General features: G+C 40.6%; 1 protein-coding gene across 1 annotated transcript; it reads left to right on the top strand.

The window, feature by feature from the left end:
* LOC119738645 (doublesex- and mab-3-related transcription factor A2-like) lies at positions 1 to 23,944 on the top strand. The gene is made up of 2 exons (XM_038213559.1): positions 1 to 793; positions 22,407 to 23,944. The coding sequence occupies exons 1-2, from the start codon at positions 361 to 363 to the stop codon at positions 23,375 to 23,377; spliced, it is 1,404 nt and encodes a 467-aa protein (XP_038069487.1). The 5' UTR covers positions 1 to 360; the 3' UTR covers positions 23,378 to 23,944.
* The last annotated feature ends 1,172 nt before the right edge of the window (positions 23,945 to 25,116 follow it).

The following is a 25,116-nucleotide window of genomic DNA, read 5'->3' as shown; positions in this document are numbered from 1 at the left end:
CCGGTCCATCGTGTACGGTACGCACGTAGTGTGTGGTGTTCCGTTGGCGTGGGGCAGGCCAGTCGAATTTGAGTACAAGCCGTGACTAACAACACACAACGCAGAAGCCTGGCCGCAATTCACATCACTCACACGACAACTAAACAAGGACCGTGTTGGACTGTTAGCATGTGACCGTGGTTGGAGCCACATGCGACCCTTGTGATCTCAGTGCTGACTCGGTCATATACTGTGTTGCCATTCTTTTCTCCAACTTGATGAACTATCGGAAGTTACAAGCTTGTGGTAGAAGTTTACGAGTTATTTCATCGATAATCTACATCTTTTACTCAAATTTTTGGGGGTTGGGGTATAAATGCCATGAATCTATCAGGAGGATCCATCGAGCCACAAAACTCAGACATGCCAGCCTCTGTACATCACCCTCCCACCTCCCTACAACACCACCATCAGCACCATCCGCCAACTCTGCTACTCCGAACCGAGAAACCGTACCCACGGACTCCCAAATGCGCCCGCTGCCGAAACCACGGCGTGGTCTCGGCGCTCAAGGGTCACAAACGCTACTGCCGATGGCGGGACTGCGTTTGTGCCAAGTGCACGTTGATCGCCGAGCGTCAACGCGTTATGGCGGCACAGGTAGCGTTGAGGAGACAACAGGCACAAGAGGAAAACGAAGCTAAAGAATTGGGGCTTTACTACGAGACTTCTGACGGGGCTATCTATGCGATGAACGGGGTTGCCGTCCAGACACACAAGCCTTACGATCAGTACCATGGCGGTACCAGTCCCGGTAAGAACTGTCAGAAACTAAATGTACCCTTTCACTGTTACTTTTAAACATTTTGCTTTTAATTTGACTGTATCTGCGATACTTCAAAATGAACTATCCATAAATCAATAGGTGTGGTAATTGAATTAAACTTAGTTTCGGTTTCATAATACGAAATGTCGCGTACAAAAACTAGACAACAAAATAAATTTAATGACGCCGCAGCTCAAACCATACCGAAAAAAGTGAGAAATCAGCAACCACAAAAAAATTACATAGAAGGACCGATTCGTGAAATATAATCTTTCACCGCGAAGGTCAAATGATAGATTTGCGGTCAAAGTTACAAACTACGGACATGAGTTTCGGATCCATTTCTTCTTCAATTTTTAGTGAAACACAATTTGTTCCTTTTTTTATTTGTTTATATATTTTGTAAACAATCTGTGGTCCTTCAAACAGTTTAATGCGTGGATTTTGCATTTTCTGTTGAACGTTATCAAGAAAACTTTAAATTTTTGCCAAAATGCTTCCATCTATAACAGAACTCTCCCGTCGTAAAGTATTAAACAAGCAAGAATAATTATATTGTGCTTAGGAAATGGTAAGGCATAATCGATGTAATTCGTTTCTTACAAACCTAGGATGCCTCCTTTAATTATTTTCGTAAACAAACATTTCAGGGTGTTTTTTTTTTCTCTAGTCACTTAATTATGAAATCGTACTTTTTCTAATTCGTACTACAATAAAATTTAATTATTTCTTGTTAGATATTTCTGTTGTTTGGGAAGAGCAAATGTCAATGAAGGAATGGAGCCATATTTTGGCGCTATTCTGTGGCGGGATTTATGTTCACAACGCGTCAGAGATGACATTGCCGCTTCATCTTTTGCTCTTATTCAAATGACCTCTAAGTAATAAAATGAAGTTTTGGATAGGCTTTATCTTCTTGGAAATCCCAGTCATGACTAAGGTTAATATCTAAATTTCCATACGACGTGCAAACACCAGCAACGTGTCAAACATCGATTTCCTCCCAGTTTCAACCGACGCCAGCAAAGACATGCCTGTTTGAGGGCGGTTTCTTATTGTAAAAGGAATTACAAAAAGGAAGCACGTCCGTCCAGTGGTTGAAAGGGCGATAGAGAGACTTAGGGATGACAGGTCAATTTGTGGGGGCCATATTGCGCCTCTTCATATACAAATACCGTCAGTGGTGGCTCCGAACATGACGATCCAACTTTGAGTTAAAATTCTCGTTCAATTATACTGATTGATTCCTGTAGACATGGCCGGTCCCTTCTCGACAAATACGGAAAAAATTGTGGCCCCTCAAAAAATAAGAGAGAATCAATTCCGAGGAAAGGGTACGGCCCTATAATTTTGGAATAATTTTGAGGTAGTAATACAACAAAATGATACAAAATATCTTGTAGTGTCTTTAAGTATAACCACTTGCAATAAGGTTATGTCTGAAACCGCATGAACTAAGCAGAATTGGGCTTATGATATTTCCGGCTCTTACAGGATCCTTGTTGCATCAAATCAGTATCCAATCAATATTACAGAATTCAACTTTCAGGAAAAAAATAAGACTCACTTCAAATGAAATTACTTTGTCAGTGTATCATCGAATTTTGTTACCATGCAAAACATTGGTAAAAAAAGGGTAATTGTAACCTCTCCATTTGACCTAAATTTGTCCACACTTTTGTTCCACTTTAAATTTTGAGACCTCTCATATTCCTACATATAATACCCAATTTTAGCTTGACCCGCCCATGACGTCACAGCTAGACATTGCCCGCCCAATCAGAAAAAAAAACTCTTGAAACAAGGCCGAAATAAATTCCTTTTTATCACTTTTAAGAGGAAAGACGGAGAATGGGAAAATGAAGAAATTTGAGTTCTCTTACGAATCGTCGATTTCAAATAGTTGTCGAAATTTCGGCGTCTAGAATGGTGGTTTGTTTACGATAACCGTTCTGACTTGATCGAACATGAGGTCATACTTCAAAATGAGAAAATAATAGATGTATTTAGTTTCCCATCAATCATGATTCCATTGTATCACTCGAATATTTAACATTTGAACTTTTGTCAGTACGACCCAATCTGGTCACGTCCGCACACTACCAGACTTCCGGCATTGAAAATATCTATGTATTCTCATTGAAAAATTCAAAAAGTAATTCCTTACGAACTGTTTTGGACACGACAAAAATGAGATAAACGTGTCTGATGACCAGAGCCTCATACGTTTTCTCTGAAAAATGATGATGGGGGTACATGTAATTATCAATACATCAAACTGATGTCGACAAAATAGGAATGTCGATTTGATGTCAGACAGATTGCGTGTCTTCAGTGTTTTTATTTGTTTTCCATCATATTTTTTCAGATTTTTAAAACTTTTTTAATGCAGGTCAGAAATAGTTGATGAAGAAAGCAAATTTCATAACTACGGTAATGTTATTTTTATCCAAAATATTGGTTAAATTTGCATTATACTTACAAATATAATGTTATTAACAAAGCGACCTCGTTTCACGATTACTTCTCGACGGAGTAGCGAATTCCGTTTAACTGTTTTGCCATGTCCTTATCATAAGAAAAGAAATATCGAGTAACGTATACAATTTTTACCGGTAACGGATTTGAAAAAAGGTTCAATTCCCCTTTTCACGGAGATTGAAAGTACATTTAATATTTTGACTTTTGGGCACTTTAGTTTTTAAACATATTTTTCATGAAGACTGGTGGGATAAAGCTGTAAAAAGCAAAAAGGTACGAGGTTTTTAAAATGTACTTGCCTTGGACCGAAATATTATATTTCAAGCTGAAATGCTGAATCCGTTTGCTTCATATTATACAGCTGTACTTCATTAGTTTACTGTTATTTTCATGAAAGGTTGCGGGGATGCAACTTTTTGGATAAGCCCTTTTCGGTCCGTCGGTGTTTTTGTAGCAGGGTTCGGATGAAGTGCCATCAAGTTTTTTCTCTCCTTCCGAGTATCTTGTGTCCTGGGTTCGAATCCCCTTGGGAACGCTCGTGTGTGTTGTCTGGGAAGTCAGTTCTTTCTTGGTTGGATTGTAGTCGCCTCTAAAATTTATATTGAAGCCTAAAACCGACCTTTCAATCAATCTGCTAATTAAGAACAAAATCTGTTATTGTTTTCATCCTAATTAAAAACACTTCCTGTAAATTCAGCATAAACTCGGTGGTCGGGTGGTGGAGAAGGCTTGTTTTGGAAAGCTGATGGTTGTTCGATCCTCAACCAAATGCATTCTTGTATTCTTTTGTTTTGTTTGTTCCTCCAGAGTGTGGTGACGTGTATGGAATTTTGATATGTTATACTGAAATATTTCACAAATTGACACTCTTTTCACACTTCTTTATTGGTGACATTTTATTTGGTTTGTTATGAAGTTTGGCACCTCATTTAGGCCCTACTTGTTTTATATTTCTCATTGGAATTTGCTGCAAATCCCGTTAAATAGACTCTGTTTTCTTGACTTAGCTTCTTCGTTTTTTCTCTCCTGAAATCTTCATGTCGCTTCACAATGGGCTAGTCTCGATTCATACAAAAGAGCTTCGCACCGATTATTCATTTGGGGGTTAAGTTGGATTCATTGCCTGCAGTTGATACAGTTCTAGTCATCTTTCCGCGTAAAGATTGATCCAATCCACGAGGATCAAAAAGAAGTCTTTAATGAGCCGGTCTGATCCGCGTCCTTATTACACCCAAGAGACCAAATCTCCCTCGCTAGTAATTCCGATTTAGATTGTGTCGCAGTTCTGTCCAATAACAAGAATTAACAGTCGCAAATCAAAGTTGTTTTCTCAAGCCACTGTACTGCTTCTTTTGTTAAGGGACCTGACACCTGGATTCGACGCCACAAAACAAAGATTTTTTTCCCTGATAACTGAATGGAATTTGGAGACACTAAAACCTAAATCCTCTGTGTAGAAGGCAACGTCCTCGTCAGGGTAACCTACCGAGGATCATTCCTCGGTCAGGTGATTATCACCGGTGATTGTGCCCCTTCATGTGATTACATCGGACCCGTTGTGGACCCACCGTCTACCCCCCACAACAAAACTCCCTCTTGCGCTGTCTAGTAAATTAGGTTCCGTTCCTTTTGTTGGGGTTTATCCCCAATGGAACAAGGTATCATGATCGAGTGTTGGGGTAACAATCTCCTTGTAACGGATATGATGAGGGAATCATCTCTTTGTGAGAGGATTTGTTTGATGACCAGTGAACGCATACATGAAGATAGTCGGCTTATTTTGTCAAAATGTGTCTTTTCTTTGGGGATTTGATATGGGACCAAGCAACTGTTATAGTCTTGATTTTCAAACCGTTTTCGTAGGTCACAAACTATATATTGTTTATTTACAGCATCTATTATTAATGCAAAGCAAACGTTTTCCCATGTTTTCTCACACGGGCGTTTTCCTATAACTTGCGATTTCTTTTTTTCTTCAGAGTGTTTTTTTCTTTCTTTATCATTCATTCTTCCCTCGGAATATTCTTTTGTTTGCAATTTCTAGTTATCCGCATTTTCTCATGGAGAGTAAAGTTTCTGGGTCGGGTAAAGTTTTTTTTCGGAGGTGATTTTTTTTTTCATTGTTTTTGAAATGCGAAAGTACCGAAAATTACTTTTGACAAAGCCACACATCTCAGTTGGGTCAATAACTGCAAGCGCGTTTGCCAGTTATGACATAGAAATCAAGACCCACACCACACGGTTATTTTTTCATGTTGGACAAAAAAAATAACATCTGAAAATCATGCATGCATAGTTTAGATTAGCAGTTAGTTTGCAAGTGCTACCTTTTCTAGATAGGAAGTATCCGAAGATAATCACATGCGTGTTTTTGTTGTCTCATGGGAGGCAACTTTTTGTTGTTGTTGAAAAATGATCAATCCACTAGATCGTCTAGTGGCCTCCCGAACATAACTTCGAGTTGCTGTGCCGCAGCCCGCTACTCTGCACCCCAATCTCTGTAACAATATCCAGAGCCCAATACAGTGCCCGATGCGGTATCGTTACGAGAAGTGTTTTCATTGCCAGTGCCTTGTTAAACTGTTATCATGTAACAATTAAAAACAAGTCTGATGATCAGAAATATCAACAATCCCCCTGAGCAGGGCGAACAGGAGAAGACACTGTTTGGCTAGACATTGTCTGAGGGGCGATTCGTGTTTGCTCGAACGCCGTGCCTCGCCCGCCCTCGCCCGCGCGCCCTTCGCCAATCGTCTTCATTCGCGGTAGCCTCACGCACTTCCGGCGATCTTTCGCCGTCCGCGCGAAATTTCACCAGAAACAAACACTTACTGGGTAAAACAATCTAACAACATCATACACCGTGCCTCACCAGAAGCCATTGGGGATAACCAAAAAAGGTGAACGGGGAGGAAAAGTAAAGATAATTTCTAGCAAGAGGGAGGTTGAGCACCTCCCACTAGCCACGACAGGTTGATTGGGTTTGCTAGCGCGTTTATTGCGTATACTACCCGTCCACATTGATACAGGCCCGGCAGGGCTCAGACGTTTTCTTAACAAGGAGTGCTATTCCGGCTCGTTAGATCGCCGTACAAACAGGGCATTGGGTGTGCCAGAGAACCCTCCGGCAAACCGCTGCTCTGATTGAGTCAAAAACTAAAATGAAAACTGGAAGGAGGACGAGAGATGATAGGAGGGAGTGAGGTAAGAAGGTGTAACCGGAGCACTTATGAGGTGTAGTGAAAATTGCTAGAGGGAGTTAGGATTCTTCCATCGATGTGCAGTAGCGATCACGGAGAGGTGTGACAAGATACCGACGCGATGGGACTATTCACCGACGTGTAGCACACCCAAAGGCGTTAGAAACATCCCCGTACTCCATCAACCGATGTCCGCGCCGGACCCGACGATCTATATCGCCTCGTAGAAGAAGAGGTTACTCGGGGAATGGCAACAAATTCAATCAGGCCTCGTACGTGTCGCTAAAACAATTAATTTACGGTATCGCTTCAACTGTCGCCGGCTCCTGAGGCGATGATGCTGCCTCAGCCCGTGGCTCATCATCGTTGCATTACGTTGCTCTCTGTCTCTCCTCGTTCATCGCATATGCATCACGCGCAATATTAACGGAAATTGTTTTACCTAAGTTTGTTGTGTGTTTCTTCAACGCCGATGAGCGTTTTGGGCCGATGTTTTTCAACGTGCCGTTTCTCTCGTTGTAAGTTGACGTAGCCGCGCCTTTTTTTCGTGACTATTTGGGCGGGAAAGACCAGATAGATGACATGTCGATATTCGGCTGACGGGTTTGGGTAGCCGGCGGGTTCGTTTGCATTCGTGATATTGACTTGTGTTTCTTTGTTAACGCTTATTTTTTGGAAGTCCGGACAACTCGACAAGCACGTTCTGGTGATAATATTGTGCGGATGCGTTTAGGTTTCGGTTTTAGGGCAGTAAGTCCAATTTAAATTGATTGTACGTGCCCGACTTGAACGTGTTTGCTTCTGTTTATTTTCAATTGGCCTTTATTTACTTGTCTTTTATTTGAAAATAGATTTTTAGATTTTTGAACGACAACTTTTTCGTTAGTGCAAACGTGAATACTCTATTATTTCTGCCTTCGTTTTAAGGTTTCCGCACCAGGGTTTTTGCTGTATTTCGGTTCGTCGTGAGCACCTTAGTATATTTATGCTCTCTTGTAATTGAAAGGTACATTTGCCGTACGTTGCGTAATAGGAACCAATCGATGTCAGGTTATTTGTCCTGATAGTGGCAGTTAAACAAGGATTCTAGATTGCAAGATCATGGGAAACACATCAAAAATTACTTGCCGTTTAACACATTTGCAACAGAAAGTCTTTTCCATGCATGTTATAAATGATCGGGTACAATTGAAGTAGGGGTATGCGTACCACTGAAGTCGTTCCCTTTTTACATGGAGATGTGAAACCGATTTCTCGCGTGAATGTTCGTGAAATCTCTCGAGATTCCAAAAGTGGAGAATTTTGCTGTGCCTTTGTTTTCAGTGTCTTGACATTTTTCCTTGAATCTTAATTCATTCTGTTTTCACATTGGGCCAACTTTATTCGTGTGGCCGTGAAGAATAGACAGTCCATTTCGTTTTAATTTTCAAAAATAGTTTTTAATTAGTGAATGATTGACGTCATTGAATGCGACTGTCTAAAATGTGAAAAAGTCTTTGAATTCTATTATTTTTTATCTGACGTACTAATAAATATTGTATTTATTAACAAGAATAACTTGCATGGTTCACTTAAATATTTTTGCTTTCATAAAAAAGGATGCAAAATTAGTCATAAAAACAAGTTTGACTATAATAATCTATTTCCCACAAAGATTAAATGATAATTGATGTCTGTTCATGACAGCTTCTTTCTCCTCATACCTATTGCGGTAATTAATTGTATTTTTTTTTCATTCTGATTCCTTTTTTTAATCAACTTTAGGACAAAAGAAACACGAAGACTACAGTAACCGCTGTGCCACACTCATGAGTTGTGCACATATACGCGAGGCTTGTAAATCCACCCTGCACTTTTAATACAATCATCTTTGATCGTACACTGCAACAGGGGCTGCAATAGTTTACCCCTTACTACAAATTAAAAAACCCTCCACAAAAATCCTCCCATACCCTACAGTCCTACCACATGTATTTTCAAACTCACTCAAGCGAACACGTCAAGCGCCCCAGTCTGGGGAAATAACACTCTGCAAAAAAAAAAAAAACGAAGAGAAAGGTGCTAAATTCGACCAGGGGCAAAAACTCCTTATTCCGCAGGTGCGGTGTACTTTCTGCCCCTTTCACTTGTACACATATATAATATTATATCTCTACCGTCTGACCGGCTCAAACTCTCGTACACGCCCTCCAGCGCTCCAACTGGTTACAAAAAAGTACGCATGAACCTCCATATACAAGAATGTTATTTTTCTTTATCATGATTATTATTATTATTTTTTTCATTTTTTTTCTCTCCTTGCCAGTCTCTTTTTGTGACCGCGAAATTGGCATCCGTGCTATAAGCGCAGTCCCGGCACTCGCAGCATACAACGACCCACACCACGAGGGGAAATTGTTATTAATTACTTTGATGTTGCCCAGTTGAGCGTAATGGCGCGGTGCGGCACCTCGCACCCACAAAAAAACACCAACTTTTAGCGGGTCAATTAAGCGAAGTGAGGCAAACTCTACACCGCTCCAAGGTATTATGATCCAAGTCCCCCTTTCTACTTCAAATTAAAACTGTTTTCTTATATTTTATATATTTTTTGCCATTTTTTTTCCTAGGTATAGCACAAAATTTCTATTTCAAATTAAACCAAAAAGAAAGAAACAAAGTGGTTATTTTCCAGCACAGGAAATTTCTTTTTTTTTGTCCTTGCTTTGTTGTACAGCAACGCTGGTTAATGATTTCAGAGTTTGCGTTTGAGTATTTTGTTTTCTTTGGGTGCTAAGAATAACAGCTTATTGCAACGTTGGATGACACAGGTGCGGCGAGAATAGGGCAAGGAAAACCTTGTAAAACACGAGATTAGAGGATTAATGACGGGGATTGTGGGGGATTTAGGCACTGCCCTCATGTGGAAAGACAAACACGCGGGCAGGCAAGGAAGTCAATCAGTCAGGCAGTTCAACCGAGTCAAGGCTTGCTTTTTCAAACTCAAATTTGAATTGCAATTTGCTGAATAAACATGAAATATTGCAAGAATTAATTTTTATAATAAACCTGAAAAATTTAAATGTTGCTGCACATTGTGCTTTGGTTTTAGTTTGTTACTGTGTATTTAGTAATCGTGACTTTTTTTCCAGGAAAACAACGAGTAAAGTTCCATAATAAACACAAGTATTGTTTACTGCATTCTGAAATCTATATTCGCTCGCAACTCGACGCCACTGTTTACGTTTCATACAAAATGGCAGTCCTGCTAATTAAATGAAAGGTGTAGCTAAAGCAGTAAAACGACAAAATTAACATTACGTGAGACCGAAGCATTGGTACAAGTTTACCAGTCATATGGTAATCATTTCACAACCCGACTCACCGCATGGTTAAATAAAATTTCTGTTGAACTTTTATCCTTGGATTTAGGATTTTTAAAAGATAACATTAGGCGACTCCATGTAAAACAGCACGAGCATGGCAACATCATCAATGACCCAGCATGTAAACCCAGTAACATACATGCAACTTTAATGATCATCAAGGTTATATGAATAGCAAAATGGTGAGAGAAACGAAAAGGCACATCCGAATCCGTTTTGAGTTGCAATCTGGTTCTGCTCAGGGACCTGTGGGGAAACCCAAGGACAGACATAGTGAGACATTTGGTGACAAGGTGTATCTCTATGGGTACGTGTGCTTACCCCCTGCAGGTGTCAAGGGGTGCATCGCCACACCCCTCCACGGCTCCATAGTCTATACATCATAGCATTATGATACTCAGCTGGGGCTTAATGTTTCCAAGGATCATGTTTTATTTGTCTTTTGACCCTCAATTTACCCCCCTCACACAACCCATTCATTACACGTGTTAACCTCTTTTTCAGAGATGCAAGAGCAACAACTTAAGTGGGGGCCAAACAAATTAGTCGGAATATTACGCCTTTATGTGGAAAAAAATCTTCCAAAACGTTTTACTCAAATAAACAAACAGTTTGAGGAAATTTCATATCAACTGTCAGGTAAAAGATGGAAATAAATGTATTATCCGGTTTTTATTGGCATATAGCTTTCATTTTATCATAGATGAAAGGGACTACAAATTCAAGTCACATAGAACATACCGGTTATCAGACTAAGGTCACCAAATAAATTTGAATAATAAATGCGGCCTCCGATGACAATTAAGTATGTTACAAATACTTTCAAACAGGTTGCAAACTGGAGTTACGCACAGAGTTGCCGAAAGAGACAAATATACCAATAAATAGACCAACAGACAGAAAGTAAGACTTCGTAGACAAACAGACAAATCAGTTCGGCTGGAGACGTAAAATTGACCGCTCCAATTCTATGCATATAGGCCTATAGTCTGATATCGCCGGGAAGTAATAATGACCAAGTATTAAGTAATGTGATATAAATATGTGTCTATTTCCTGACAACATTGTCAGCGACAAAACACCTTCCAATTCTCTTCCAGGTGAACATTATTTACCAGATTATTTTTGTCATTCATCGTTCTGGAGTTGCCTTTCCGCGCTGTTTAGCTCCCCAAATCTCCCAACAATACCGGGTATAGAAAGCAGAGTAAAAAGTGCAAAGTCGGGGGCAGCGCAGCACAGCAATGCGTGGCAAATTGTGCTCGATTCACTGATCTTAGTATCATCAAAAGCCACGGTCAAGTCATGTGAATACTGAATGCTGCCGCGGTTTTTTTTTCTTCTTTTCATATGTAGCCTAGCTCTGTATGCGCGTGCATAAGTCTTTAACAAGGTTTTCTGCCGATTCCACCCGAAAAGGGCAACTCTGAACAGAAAAAAAACAGACGACGAAGAAGAACATAAAAGATATTTTCTCAATGAAAACACCAGAAAGTGTTAAATAAACCAGCCCCTTTTCAAGCCTGTATGGTAAGTGCGAGCCCTCAATTAGGTTTTCCGCGGTGGCGGGTCCGCGCAAAAAGTTGTGCAGCCAGGCGAGCCAGGTTCCTCTGGCCCTACCCCCCTCGCTGACACTCTGCACTTTTGATCCGCTACTAAATCGATCCTCAACCGGCCGCGTACGGTGCGTCCAATTGACAGGTTTTCTTTCTATAGCTCTCTCCACCTTTTCCCAAGCGCTAACGCCTTTTTACATACCAATTTTTTACAGTTGCCTAGTGTTTCCCCCCGCGTGCGTGCGCTGCCGTGGCCCGGACCGCTGCAAGACATGCCAAGCTAAGAAAAAAAAACGAAAGCAGCTAGAAAACGCCGGTTGAAGCTGTCTGCAGGTGAAATAACACGGGTCTAATCACCCGTCCAACGTCCGTGTAACTGACACGGCTGGCCTGCCGGTTTTCTAATAGGAGGTAATAGGCAGTTTGCTGAAACTCTTACCACGAGTTGCACAGGCCACCCGTGCGATGGCTTGCTCCGTTCTTCTACGCTTTTCCTTTTATACACCATTTCCAATTTGTTACTCTTTCTGTAGTTTGCACGCTTAAAACAACAAAGCCATAAACTACTGGCTGGTTTTTCTCGGTGATGATAACTGACTGATAATCTAGTATATACGCAAAACACACGACTACAGATTTACAATTTGTTAGACGTTTTTCAGTCAATCATCTTGAGGAGAAAAAATTTTGGTTTGATTTCGGTTCGACCTATCTTAAAATATATAGTTATTTTTGACTGTTTTCTAAACAGTCGAATCTGACAGAAGTTTGTCAAATGTATTCTTTCTTAGGTTGTATTTTTGTCACAATAATATTGACGTATGTCCTCGTGCAGTAAAAATGTTACTTTACTAGATCGTACTTTTTGCTGTGAAGTTTGTGATCCTGGAGCTACCAACAAATCAGTTTTCGGTGAAGAGAAAGTGATTTAAAATACTTCGCTTGTTGAATTATTTGGGAGGCGAAGCAGCGCCTACTCCATTATTTTCGTTATTTTCATTATACCCGTTTTTGGTCATCCCGTTTTCAAAATTTTAGACATTTATCATATTCATTTTGTATAGCGTTCATTTGAACGCTTTATAGTTTTTACGACATCCGTAGGCGGTAAGCGCGCATATTTTTCTGGAAACATTTCCTTTTTGCGCCATTTTGTCACTCCGGTTGTTATCATGTCAACTAAATAGACTTGCCCGCATGCTTCACACAACAGTAGTACACCGCTTCTCAATCCGTACGCCGTGTAATTGGCGATTATAATCCGTCTAACTCGGCAGGGCATTACGGTTTCACATTTGGCTTTCGACTCACTGATGACATGGCTTGGATCATGTGCAAAAAGAAAAAAACTATCACTGTCTCAGCGACCATAACCCCGGCTCATTCCACTCGGTGGAAGAAGAAATCCGCGTGGTGTGCACTCTAGTCTACCTAACCGTCTTTAATAAGCCCTGTTGATCAGGCATAGGGGGCAAGGCACTATTTGGAAATGCGTATACAGTGGAGCTAACAAGGTGTGCATGCACGGTTAGGGGGCAAGAGTGTATGATGCGAAATGTTTTGCAACTGTCTGGGTTGGCGAGTACCAGTTCGATTTGGATGTGTAATGTGTGTGTCAAATCGATGCAGGCAGCCAAACGCCACTTGAATTCATCTTCCCTGGCCCTCGGTCCGGCCTTATGTTGCTGGGGGTGAGGGCACTTTCCCCCTCACTGTTGCACCGACACTATATGCTTTCATACAAGGGGGGTCTTAACAATATTACGCAGTGAGTGTCCGTGTTCTGGGCAAGCTAAGGCAATAAACCAGACCAAGAAAGTGCTCATTAAAACCAACCACCACTCCAAGTCTGTCATGTGCCAGGCGTAAAAAGCTTCTCACACTATCCGTGGAAGTCCAGAAAATGACAAAAAATGGTTTCATCAGGAAGCAATTTCGATAGATAGAAAATTATATTTTTGGATGACAAACTCTCACTGGGTTTTTCTGTCGAGAAACGGGCCACCTGGCAGGCGCGTGATGTTGACAATATTTATTTCATTTTTACTTTTGACCAAAAATATGTGGATTTTAGTGCAATATCGTGTGGCACATTTTCCCCCTCCAAACTGGATACGCCATTGCTTTCCAGCACATCCTCCAAAATTATTAAAATACTGCCACGGTATATATACTTCTTCTTTTTTAAAGACGTGAACGAGCCCGTCCTTATTATTTCATTCCATGACAGTATTTATTTTTCAGACACTGCAAAAGATGTGGTGTTAAAGTAGCATCGTTAGAGTTTTATCATGAGTCGGGTTGTTCGATGCGGATTATACACTCTGGTATAGGATGTATCAAAACAATAATTGTACCACGTGACACCAGTGAAACTCATTCACGTGATATTGTCAAAATGGTTCTGAACTAATTAGATCCAAAGTTATTTTGTAGCCCTCTGTAAGCTTTCCTGCGAAAAGATAATGGGAAAAAGACACTGTGCAATTTGCAGTTTGCAATTTGTGCAATTTGCCCGCCGTGTGCATAATACTCTATCTTAAGCGTTATCCTGCCAGAGCCCGCCCTTCTCGTCTGCTCGCGGATTAATAATCTTGCGTGTATTGCAACTAATTTCTTGATTTATGACAGCAGATGGGAGCGTTGCTAAAAGGCAATATAATTTTTTCCCAGCCCTTCCTGTAGTCTCTTCAGAGACGAAAGAAAGAAAAAAATCCTTTTGGAAACTGTAAGAGCGCTGTTCCCTTAGGTACCTAGAGGCCTGAAAGAGATTTGCCTAGCCGGCGGATGTATATTATTAATTATACTGTGTTTAATATCCCCGCTTGACTTGTATGAAGTAATTACTCCGCGGACAGCAAGAAAAAAAGAGATAACGTTTAGCTGCCGGCCTTTCATCTGTGGGCTGGAAAATTATGAATTATAAATTATAATTTTTTCCCCTTTGCCGGGACTCCTTTGTGCGAGACACCTCGTTACTGAAAATGATGGGAATGTGACAGAGGGTATTTTTTGCGATGAACCTCTGCAATCTACACCAAGAGATTTGTTCTGTTCCCTGAAACCAGAAGATGCGGAAAACATTGCCGCACTTTCTTTTTTGATTTTCCGGATGTGTTTTTTAAAGTTCTATTTATTATTTTGGCCAGGGGCTGTTTTCACATCTTGCATTAATTTGGTGTATTCAGCTATGTAATTGAATAAATTGCTATCGATTTCTTTGTGGAGGGAAGATTGCGTGAATAATGGCGATATTTCCAGCTCTCCGAAAATAAAGTAGATATTGGCGTCACACACAAAAACAGGAGACGCTGAAGCAAATGCGGCTTTGTATACGAAGTGTTATGAAGTACAAGCAAAATTCGATTAGCAAAGGTCATGTTGAAAGTACAAATTAGAATATTTCCATTTTAACTTTGGCACGACTTACTCTTGCGAACAAAATTCAAAACGGGATGTTTGCACTCCCAAGTAGGATATCTAAAGTACACAATTACGAGTGTATTGATTTGGCGCAGTGATGTCAAAGGCGATCTTCTTTTTTTGCTTGTGATGACATGTTTGTGATTAAATCAACCATTCCACCTTATCAGCACCGCATTATCAAACCAAACGGGATGTCAGGATGTAAAGTACACGATTATAGTTACATTGATTCTTGTCAATGTTTTTATGCTCCCAATCACAAAATTATCCATCCATCCGTAAGGACAATTATTTTTGCCATCTCATGTTCAAATTGTTATAATTCAACGGCTGTCGCAGAGTGCTCCGGGCAAAACTATTTCCATGGTCCCTGTTGCCCATCGAATTTCGGCCGACTTTTCGCTCCAATTCGGTGGGATAATACCAAGCAATCGACGGCCATTGATTGTCTGAATTGGATGGCCCCAAAAAACAACTGTCGCACCATTTCTATTATTCTCATTCTCTTTTTTAACTTTCATTTTGCAGCAGCGGATCCGCTTTGCATGGAGCGTGCACCTTGCGCATTCAATAAAATTCCCAAACTCTAATTTCCAGGCTATTCATTATTTATTTGACTCTCTTGTTTTCATTTTGGAAGGTATTTGGGGACGTAATCATTTCACTGCGTGTATCTGTCCTCGTTTTTTGTGATGTCCATGTTCTTTTGTCGCTCGAACATTAAGTATCATACTTAGGCGATATTTCAAAAAAGGGCTCGGTTAGGGCAAGAAGAGGCAGTTTTTAGTAGAAGTTGGTGACGTAGCTGTTTTACATAATTTCGGGGTGCTGAATCAAGCAATTTCAACAACTTATGTTTGCAACGTTTTCAGTGACTTCAACGAGATTTTGACTTTCTGCTGACCGCCATCTTGAAAACAATTACTCTTAAAATGGCGTCCAGGCACGTTTACGTCAACAATAAAACAAAATGTCAAGATATTTTCCAAAACACACATCACAGCTTTTTCTAGGACAGCGTGGGTCCAGCCTATTGGTAGACAGACGACTGGGCTGGCATGTATTTCAAAGTCTCATGCTACTGACGAATTTCACGGCCGCCTATCGACCTCTGAGTGTGAGTATGGGTTTGTTGGTAGGTCGCTGCCCAGCTAGGAGTTGTCATAGGGGCGGGGAGGAGGTGTGACACGGTCAGCCGCCCCTGGGTGGGGGCTCGGTCGGCGGTGCTGCCAATAATAGTCAACGACAACAACTTGGTCTGGACCAGTAGGACCCTACATACACACATGCAACAAATTAGGTACAAGTGTGATATTCTCTTCCTGTTTGAATAGGCTAGCGGAAAACGGCTTCCAAGCTTGGATTTACAAAGCTGAAGTAAGTTTCTTCATTACGTTGGTTTACAGGACTAGGCTACTTTTGCATTCATCTCATAATGATTCCCTTCTCCCGACCTAAAGGATTCTCATGATGATTTTTAGGGCATACTGACTGAAACGTCGACTTAGCACCAACACGTGGTGTATCCGTCAATAACTGCTCAGTTATATTCATTCAGTTCAAATATCTGATAGAAATAACTGATAGAAACCCGTTTTTCTTATTTTGAACACTTTCCTTTGGCCGTATATTCAATATTTCAATTCTGGGGTAGCAGACATAGACATTTCCATTTTTTATGCAGTACGACGTTATTTTGCGCATGCTCATGAATGCTTTGGACTGCTAGGAATTATGGGATAAGCGCCGGTTTGTTTGCTGCCACCAACCGGCGAAACAAATCTCCTCCAGCATCAATGTATAAGCCCATCTGAGAAATGCAAGACAAGTTGCGTGCGCGTTTGATGTCTCCACTCTGTCTTCTCATATTTCATTACTCATATGGCGGGAATATCAAGTGCAATCTCGCGATTTGTGATCTCATCGAGTCGATTCTGGTCATAACTAAAGGCAACTCTTCTTCTATCGCGCGCGCAGTTTGTTATTCTTTAAACAAGCCGCTCCATGTAAGATGATCTGAGCGGCACGACCAGCCTCTCGATCAGGGCAAATTTGGCAGACCAAAAGCCCAATTATTCCCGCCCTTTTTCTCATCAATCTCGATGACAAGATCAATATGAGGGTGTGTGCAAACACCTCGATTTATTTTCGTCAAAGGTAAACCGTGAACTCCCATGTGCCATATGGTGGACGCACTCGACTTGTTAACCGTTTCTCAGTTCCATTCTTTTTATCTATTTATTTGAAAATGTGGTTGAACATATAATTTTTAAGGCATAGTCTCGACTTAGGTTTCTCGAATATATCGACAAATCGCAGAGAACCACACTTTCTAAAATAACATTGTAAATAACTCAAAATTAACTGTCACATTCAGCACAGTACATCAATTGATACATATACAAAATATTCATATAATCAAAGTGATAATTCGTCATTATCCAAAACAGATATTTGAAAACAGATATTTAACATAGGGTTTATTTAATCAACAGTAAAACATAATTAAAAAGGCGTTATGTTAGAAAAAAAATAGTTTCGTTATTTTTATTCATGTACTGTATTCCGATATTTTGTATGTATGATGCTAACTGTTTTAGTAAATTTGTATTTCTGTGGGTTTTTTTTATTGTACGCATTGTGGCAATTTAGCCCCTAGCTACAAACACAATGTATTAATAAACCAGAATAATATAATAATAATAATAATTCTCTTTCAAACCTGCTGGCACGACTCGAGTTGTTTGCTCATTATAAGGCCGCATCTTTCAGGCAAGGACGTTAATGCAATTATGTTATTTCATTGATTATATCATTTATTTACAGTACCCCTCTGTTAATTTTTAAATCATATAATGTAGAGTTATATGAAGTAACCGGTCAGGAGTGTATTGAGAATGAAGACCGAACATTCATATTGAATTCACCAGCGTTATATTTATATCAGAAAAAAGACCCGCCTTGCGAGAGCCGAATTATAACTGTCTGGCAGACAATCATTGGATGTTTGTAGAGAAATAATTCAATAACTAAACGTCGGTGGACTTTTTTGTTCGATGCCTCTTTCAAAAGTGAATAACTTTCATATTTAGGAAAATATTGCAGCTGAAAAAAAATCTATTTTTCGAGGTGAAACTCCTAAATAGCACAGGAAATGTATCTTTAATGTAGAAACTTTATGACATGGTTCATACTTCCATGTTTCGATTCAAATATTGTGTTACTCTGCGGAAAGCCATGACTAGCAGCCTGTACTTTAGATCGGTTAATCTCCTATTTTGATTTTTTTTACTTCATTGTTCACGTCCCATATTAGCCTGGTCGCATACCGCAAAGTCAAGCGTACTTTCTGTCAAGGGTCCAACAACATCGGGTAGTGGAGCTGGCAAACGCTTCAGGCCGGCGGGCCAATCATAAATACTGCCTCGGTTTCCATTCAGAACCGGCGCAGAAGTGACGGATTTGAGCGGATTTGGCCAGCGTGGGAAAACAGCCCCGGTCCGCCTGTAAATCGGCTTCCCAATCGGAAGGGATTTGCAGTGTTGGTTCGCGGACTCTCTCAACTTACATGAACCAACTCACTACCTTGTGCCATGTGTCTGATCAGGGTTCCGAGTGCAGACACTATACCCCTGCGCACGGCCCATCGCACATCACCGCTACAAACCACTCACAAACCCCCACGGCACTTGCTTGTCCAAGTGCGGTAATCACAATCATTATGCCGGAGATATTTTCTTTGGGTTCGTAAACAGAGTTAAGCCTGAAAAACATGTGTTTGTCAACTGCCGAAATGAGGTCCAAAAGACGTTGTTGTCAGGTACAAATTCACTAATAACAAAAAAACTAAGAAACATCAATCGTTCAGATTGACAATAATAACAAACAAGAATGGGCAAAGTATGACATGTATATTTGTTTTGCTGAGTTTAAAATCAAAGCAAACAAAACGTAAACTCGAAAAAAAATTCGCAAGCGTTGAGTACAGTTCTTCACCTTTTTGCCTTTTGTCCCTTACTGATGCTTTCATAGTAGCCGGGAAAAAAAGACGATTAAAACGAATAATCAGCAACATAGTGCCTCCTGAAGTTTTGCTTTTGTGTTTTCGGCTTCAATAAGTGTTCTGCCTTGGATGTTATTCTTTATTCATGATTAGGATTTTCGCATGTCTCATGTATTCCTGAAAATGAAAAATCGAACGTGGTTGAATTACGCCTTCTTGCGGTAACTTCTTTTAAATATCAGAAGATTTGGAACTTTGAAAACTACTAATCGAATATTATGAATTATAGCGAAATGAAAAATTGAAGAGGAACATTCATGGTCTTAAACGGATTAAAGCAAACATTTTCAGCCGTAATCTCATTTTACAGTCCATTTAAATCCTCACATAGGACATTGTTATATTTAATCTATTTCGAGTTGGAGTAGGCCCTTATTTTAAACTTGAATAATCAATGTAAGTATACCACTTTAGAAAGAAACTATTAATGTATGTTTGTGTAGTGAGTGGAAGAGTTAAGGTAAGGGTTACCTATAATATTGACTGGTCACAAATTGTCAAAAATAAAATATTTTTTAAATATGGATCTAAAACAAAAAAGGCGCCAGAAAAGAATTCCATGAAAGCCCGAATCACAGAGTTTGTAGGAAAAGTACACCATTTGAACCCTGAAAAAAATTGCAACGATCAACAAAGTTACCCCTACAGACTCGACCAAAACAATTTAATACGGATTAAGATCAAAATAGAGGAAAATGCCCCGAGAGAACAAAACAAAAGAGGAGAGGGGGAAAGGAAGAAAATGGTGTCAGTAAGAAGCAGTTGGAATTACCTCCGGGTACTTCGTCTGACATGGAAGGCTAGAGCCTATAAGGAAGGGGTCGCATGAACTTGTTCAGTAACAATCGAGACTGGGCCGGATTGGGCTGAACTAAAACCAAACCCAGACGTCCGATCCAAGCCCAACACCCAAGACAACTCTTGTATGCTAGCTTATCTTCGTATCCGATCTGCGGTGACAGAAGGTACCGGCTTTAGGCGGCCCTTTGATGCCTGAGATTTCTGTTATTAGCCCCCTCTATCTGAGTCCAAATGAGCCCGGCCCCTTCGCTTGCTCGACAGTCCGTGAAATGGACCTTAATCGACTAACGTGTGGGCCCCGCCGCAATAATACCCCTAGTTTATACTGCACAGAAATATGCGTGGTTGGGTTCAGAACAACACAAGAAAGTAATGTTAGTATTATTGTGATGATTATTAATATTTTTCCTTTGGGAGAGGGTGAGGATTTAGCAACAGTCGGATAATTGAAGGGGGGTTTGCCGAAAACTTGGCACTATTGACAAGTTGCTATTGATGCCACTAAGTTGCCCCTGGAATGCGACAGAGTTCTAAGACCTTGACAAAAATAGACATAACCTCTTTTTTCGTATCGTCCCGTGCTTTCTTTAGATGCCAGTAAGGTAAGACTTGCATCATGACTCTATGGTTCGTGTGCCCGCTGAAACACGTAATTTATATTAAGAAGATTCTTGTGGATAGCGTGATCTGAAGCATTAATTAGGAAGAAGTCGTTAGTTCAAATACCTCCTTAGCAGGCTTTTCTCTCTTGGGTGTGCGGAGGGGGGGGGTTGTTTCAATATAACTATAAAGAGTGACAAATTGACGGAAAAGAAATATTCCTGTTGCTCATGAAATGGAGGCTATTTGGAAACCGAGGCAATCCTCGCTTACTCTTCTTTCTCGAAGCAACGAACCCTGAACCATTTCAGATGGTTGTGTTCAATCAACGGCTGATGCATGTTGAGTTAAATAAAATAATGCACCCAGTTGTTTACACTTTTCTAATGCGGTTACCCTCTCCCTTGCATCCGATAACGCGTGGAGCTTGCTACGTCTCACATCCACAGGAACCCAAAATAAAGGAAACGAAAATCGTGTATCACGCCGGAAAAATTATTCACAATACACACAGTGTCACAATCGCTTTTTGACTAGTCTTGTATCCGCCAAAAAATTGAATCATTTTTTTTTATTGAAGCAAAGAAAATGCCGACTTTGTTCTGATCTGTAGACTTTATTAAATCATGCAGTACATTGTGTCTTAACGTTATTTCAATATTCCACTTTTCGTTTCTTCTTCTTCTTCTTTTTCTTTTTTTTTTTTTTTTTTTTTTTGGTTATTTTTCCCAATGTTGATACCGTCGTTATGATGCCGAGTTGCGAGAACAAACGATCGGTGCAGAACGACAGCGGCGCAAACGCGGCGCGGTTCAGCTTGTGATGTTGATCTGATAACCCGTACTTTGCTCGCGGCAAATTTAATTTGACCAACATTCAGTTTTCTCCCCTTTTCTCTCGCTCTGTGTTTTGTTTCTTCTTCACCTTACTCCTTCGCCAGCAGAATTAATAAATTGCTAATTATGATGTAAATGTCTCCACTCAGCCACAGCAACACGGCTCTTTTTTAAGGCAATAATTTCCGCTAATTTTCAACCGATCAGCGAGGCGTTGAACGTGTGTACATATATTTCTACGCGTCGTCTGACGTTCCGTTGATGGCGGTACGGCACACAAAAAAAGGCGGGAAACGAAGAAAGAAACAAAATTATGACATTTTCTCTTGCGCATCCAAGGGAAAGAGAACAGGAACCGTTGCGTGTATGTCTTCCGCTTCGTTCATTCTTCATCACCACTGGCGGCGATTGTTTGATGTGCCCGAGCAAATGATGATCTGTTTCATTAAAATCTCAGACAGAGACAGAAAAAAATCAGACCCGACACCGAAAAGTTAGAGTGAAATCTTCCGGAAAACAAATTGATGACGATGGTGGCAAATTGGTTTAGAGACGTGTTTCTGTTTTCTCAGTAATGGATGCGGCGGAATGAGCTTAGTGTGTCTTCACACTATCCGTGCGAAGATGGAAAATTATTTCACTATTATTAAAAAAAAAAAAGAACAAGAAAAATCGGTAAAATTGTTCACCCTTGGTTGGATCGGGGGAATGGCGATGGCGGCGTTTTTTTGAAGTGTGTGATTTTGTTCATATCGTACAGCGTCGAATCTGAAGCAATCAAGGCAATGTTATTAGCTGGTTTTTGGTGTATTAAAAGGCGTATAATCTGCCCTAATGGATTTGTTCATATGTGTGTTAAGATCATCAGTTATTAATATTTTGTGTTCGCATCTGGTTTCTTGGCGTTTATTGGCCTGTAGGGAGATTTCACCTGTTTCACGGACGGGTGTTGATTCCACCTTTATGATTGTCGGTCACTCAGGCGTTTACACATACGGCGGCCGTGCAGTAGTCAAAGATGACATAAAAACAAGAATCCGAGTCTAAATTGCAAACAACGATCAATATCTGATCATAGCCGTGTTTATTACTTTGGTTTTGCCGAGAATTTTTTTTTTTATTTTGCACTTTTGCATTTGATTCACCAAGGACGATGCCCGAACTTTTTTGTTTTTAATGTAATCCTTGCTCTAAAAAACCGTGGAGAACAAGCAATATTCTTAGAAGAAAGTTTCGAAATTAAAGGGTTTTTTTCTGTCTTATTCTTTTGTAGAATCTAAAAGGCCCAGGCTGGAGATTATTCGAGCACCAAGCAGTCCATCAGCAAGCTGTGCCTCCGCTTTAAGTCCTCCTAACCCCGCCTCCCCGAACCTGACAGTGGAGCCACACCCAAGGACAGACCCCGACATAATATCACAGAGACACGTTGATGAACGAGTGTCCCCACCCATGAGGCTGACCTCCCCCACGCCTAGCCCGCGGGGTGACGTGCCGTCTAGTCCCCGCTCTGAAGGTAGCGGTCGTATGTTACGGGAGGACTACACCGACCGGGACTCTTACCGAGAGCACAACGGTAGCGGGTTCGTAGACCAGCTCAGCCCGGCCCAGATCCTGAGTTTCCACGGTCGGTCTAAGGGACCTCAGAGGCCACCAGTCGATGTCTTATGCCGATTATTCCCGGCTCAGAAACGTAGTGTGCTGCAACTCGTCCTACAAGGCTGTAATGGGGACATCACTCAGGCTATTGAGCAGCTTCTCAACAACCAGAGAGACGAGCAGTCCACCACGTCCATGCCAACATCTCTACCGGTCACAGGAGCGCCAGTCACGGCAGCCTTACCGGCCAATTTCCCACCGACAGCCACCGTCACCACGGACTCTCATGGGGCTTACATCACCCACAGACCCTATCTACCGAACAGTCAACACCTGAACCCAGGCGGTATGAAGTCGGCCTTTTCTCCCCTAACCACGGCCATCCCGGTGCCTAACGTTGATAAGGCTCCTCCCACGGTAGTTGCTTCTAACATCCCACAGATGCGATTTGCTTACCCTCCCTACCCCCGGGGATTAACCCTCTGGAACCCCTACCCTCCCTCCGTCATACCAACAGCATTCGGGGTGCGACCTGCTACTGCTGCAGACTACACGTTCAGTGGAATCATGCGTGATCTCAGCAACGGCCATAGTGGGAAGGATTGTCGGCCAAACGGAACATTTGGTGTTGGTGCAACCTGCGACTAACAATTACCAAAAAAAAGTTAAATTAAAAGACTCTACTGAGAGACTTGTTTGTGGGGAAAATTAAATTATCTAAATGTCTTATCAACTTTCATTGCCATTCAACTTGAGTTAAGTTTCAAATTATCTCACTTTCTTGCAGTTCCCGGTGAGCCTAACATCCAAAAAAATAATAATAACTTGCCTTGACAATGTCTAATACCCGATAAACGTGCAGATTCATTAAAAAATATGTTTTAGAACGACATCAGCATTGATGAAGGCCTAATCACTACCCTAATCACTACCCTTAGCACCCCCCCCCTCCCCCTAGATACATGGACGCGAACCCTGACACACTTTTGCCAAATACCAATGCTCTCCTTTTCAGGTAGTTGGCGTGCATTTCTTCTTATTGTCAACCTAGAAACCCGCACAATGTACCGGTTTTTGCTGATGTCAGTCCGCATCTTATTTCGTTTAAATGTAGAGTCCATTGCATCGACAGAGTACGAACTCGTTTCTTCGCACCTGCTAACATGGACTTATCCACCAAAATGAAATGGAATTCTTCCTAATGTTGTATGAAGGGCGGGCGTTTGAAAACCTAATGGTGTTGGTACCAATTGACCAATCTACTTTTACACAGTCTGTGCTAAAATCGACTTTCGTGCAGATAAACGCTTCCTCTATTGCTATTCTGCACTGTACGTATATTAACTGTGACAGAGTATTATTGAACATAACGTTGCACTATATTGGTAATATGATCCGAGTAATTCTCACAATAATTATTTGCATGTAGAAAACACTGAAATGTAACGACGCACACTCGATGATTTTGCGAAGATTCACAATTTAATGATCTGCACTGTAAATATCGTAACATTCAATGTAGCATTTAATGAACAACCTACACAGTGCACAGCATGAAATATATATCTATATATATTTCTTATGTTGAAATTGTCTGACATGTTCCCCAATTCGAGTCTGTTCTTTGTACACTTTTATATTTTTAAGTGAGCATTTACTTTTCGTACGTGCTTCAACTTAAACTTCGTTAATGGAAATCAAGTGTTTAGAATTCAAAGACAATAGAAGGGGGAGACATGCATCCCTCATTCATAAAATGTTGTTATACACCTCCAACTGATACCGAGGTTAGGTTAACACTATTGCAGACGACGATCACAAACTGAAAAAATCAGGGATGTTTTCTTTATTAATACGTACAGTTGTCTTCACATTACTGAAGACGACATTAAACTTTACAGGGTATTTCTCAGCTAACTAAAACAAATTTGGAGGGGTTGTTTTATCGTTTAATTAACGAAATATCCCGCCAACACATAAATACCTTTTATTATTTTAAAATCTCTCCACCTAACTAATTTTGTATTGTTTGTATTCTTTCAGAATTGTAAATGTACATGTATGTATATAAGTAAGAAGTTAATGAGATCTAACGACTGTTTTGTGGAAGTAATAATGTTATGAGGGTTGTGTTTTTGTTTCCACGTCAAAATCAACATAAATAGCTTGATCGATCCAAATGGTCCTAAACAGCTGGGTTTTACTAGGTTTAAGACTTTTCTATAAGCTTTACTCTGTAAAGGGATAAATGTATATTTCATTCCCAAGGAATATACCCGATAACGGCAATTTATAAACAAATAGCCTATATATATATATATATATATAATAAAAGCAATTGCGAACATGTTTGTGCAAATGGTCTTAAGATGCTGTCTGAAATTCCT

The sequence above is a fragment of the Patiria miniata genome, unplaced genomic scaffold (assembly GCF_015706575.1).
Source record: "Patiria miniata isolate m_02_andy unplaced genomic scaffold, ASM1570657v1 HiC_scaffold_3, whole genome shotgun sequence".
NCBI classification, from domain to species: Eukaryota; Metazoa; Echinodermata; class Asteroidea; order Valvatida; family Asterinidae; genus Patiria; species Patiria miniata.
This window is presented reverse-complemented; position numbering and strand designations above follow the sequence as displayed.

Coding starts and splice junctions, on each gene's coding strand:
- LOC119738645 (XM_038213559.1), top strand. CDS start 361: ATGAATCTATCAGGAGGATCCATCGAGCCACAAAACTCAGACATGCCA. Junction 794..22,406: donor CCATGGCGGTACCAGTCCCG/GTAAGAACTGTC, acceptor ATTCTTTTGTAG/AATCTAAAAGGCCCAGGCTG.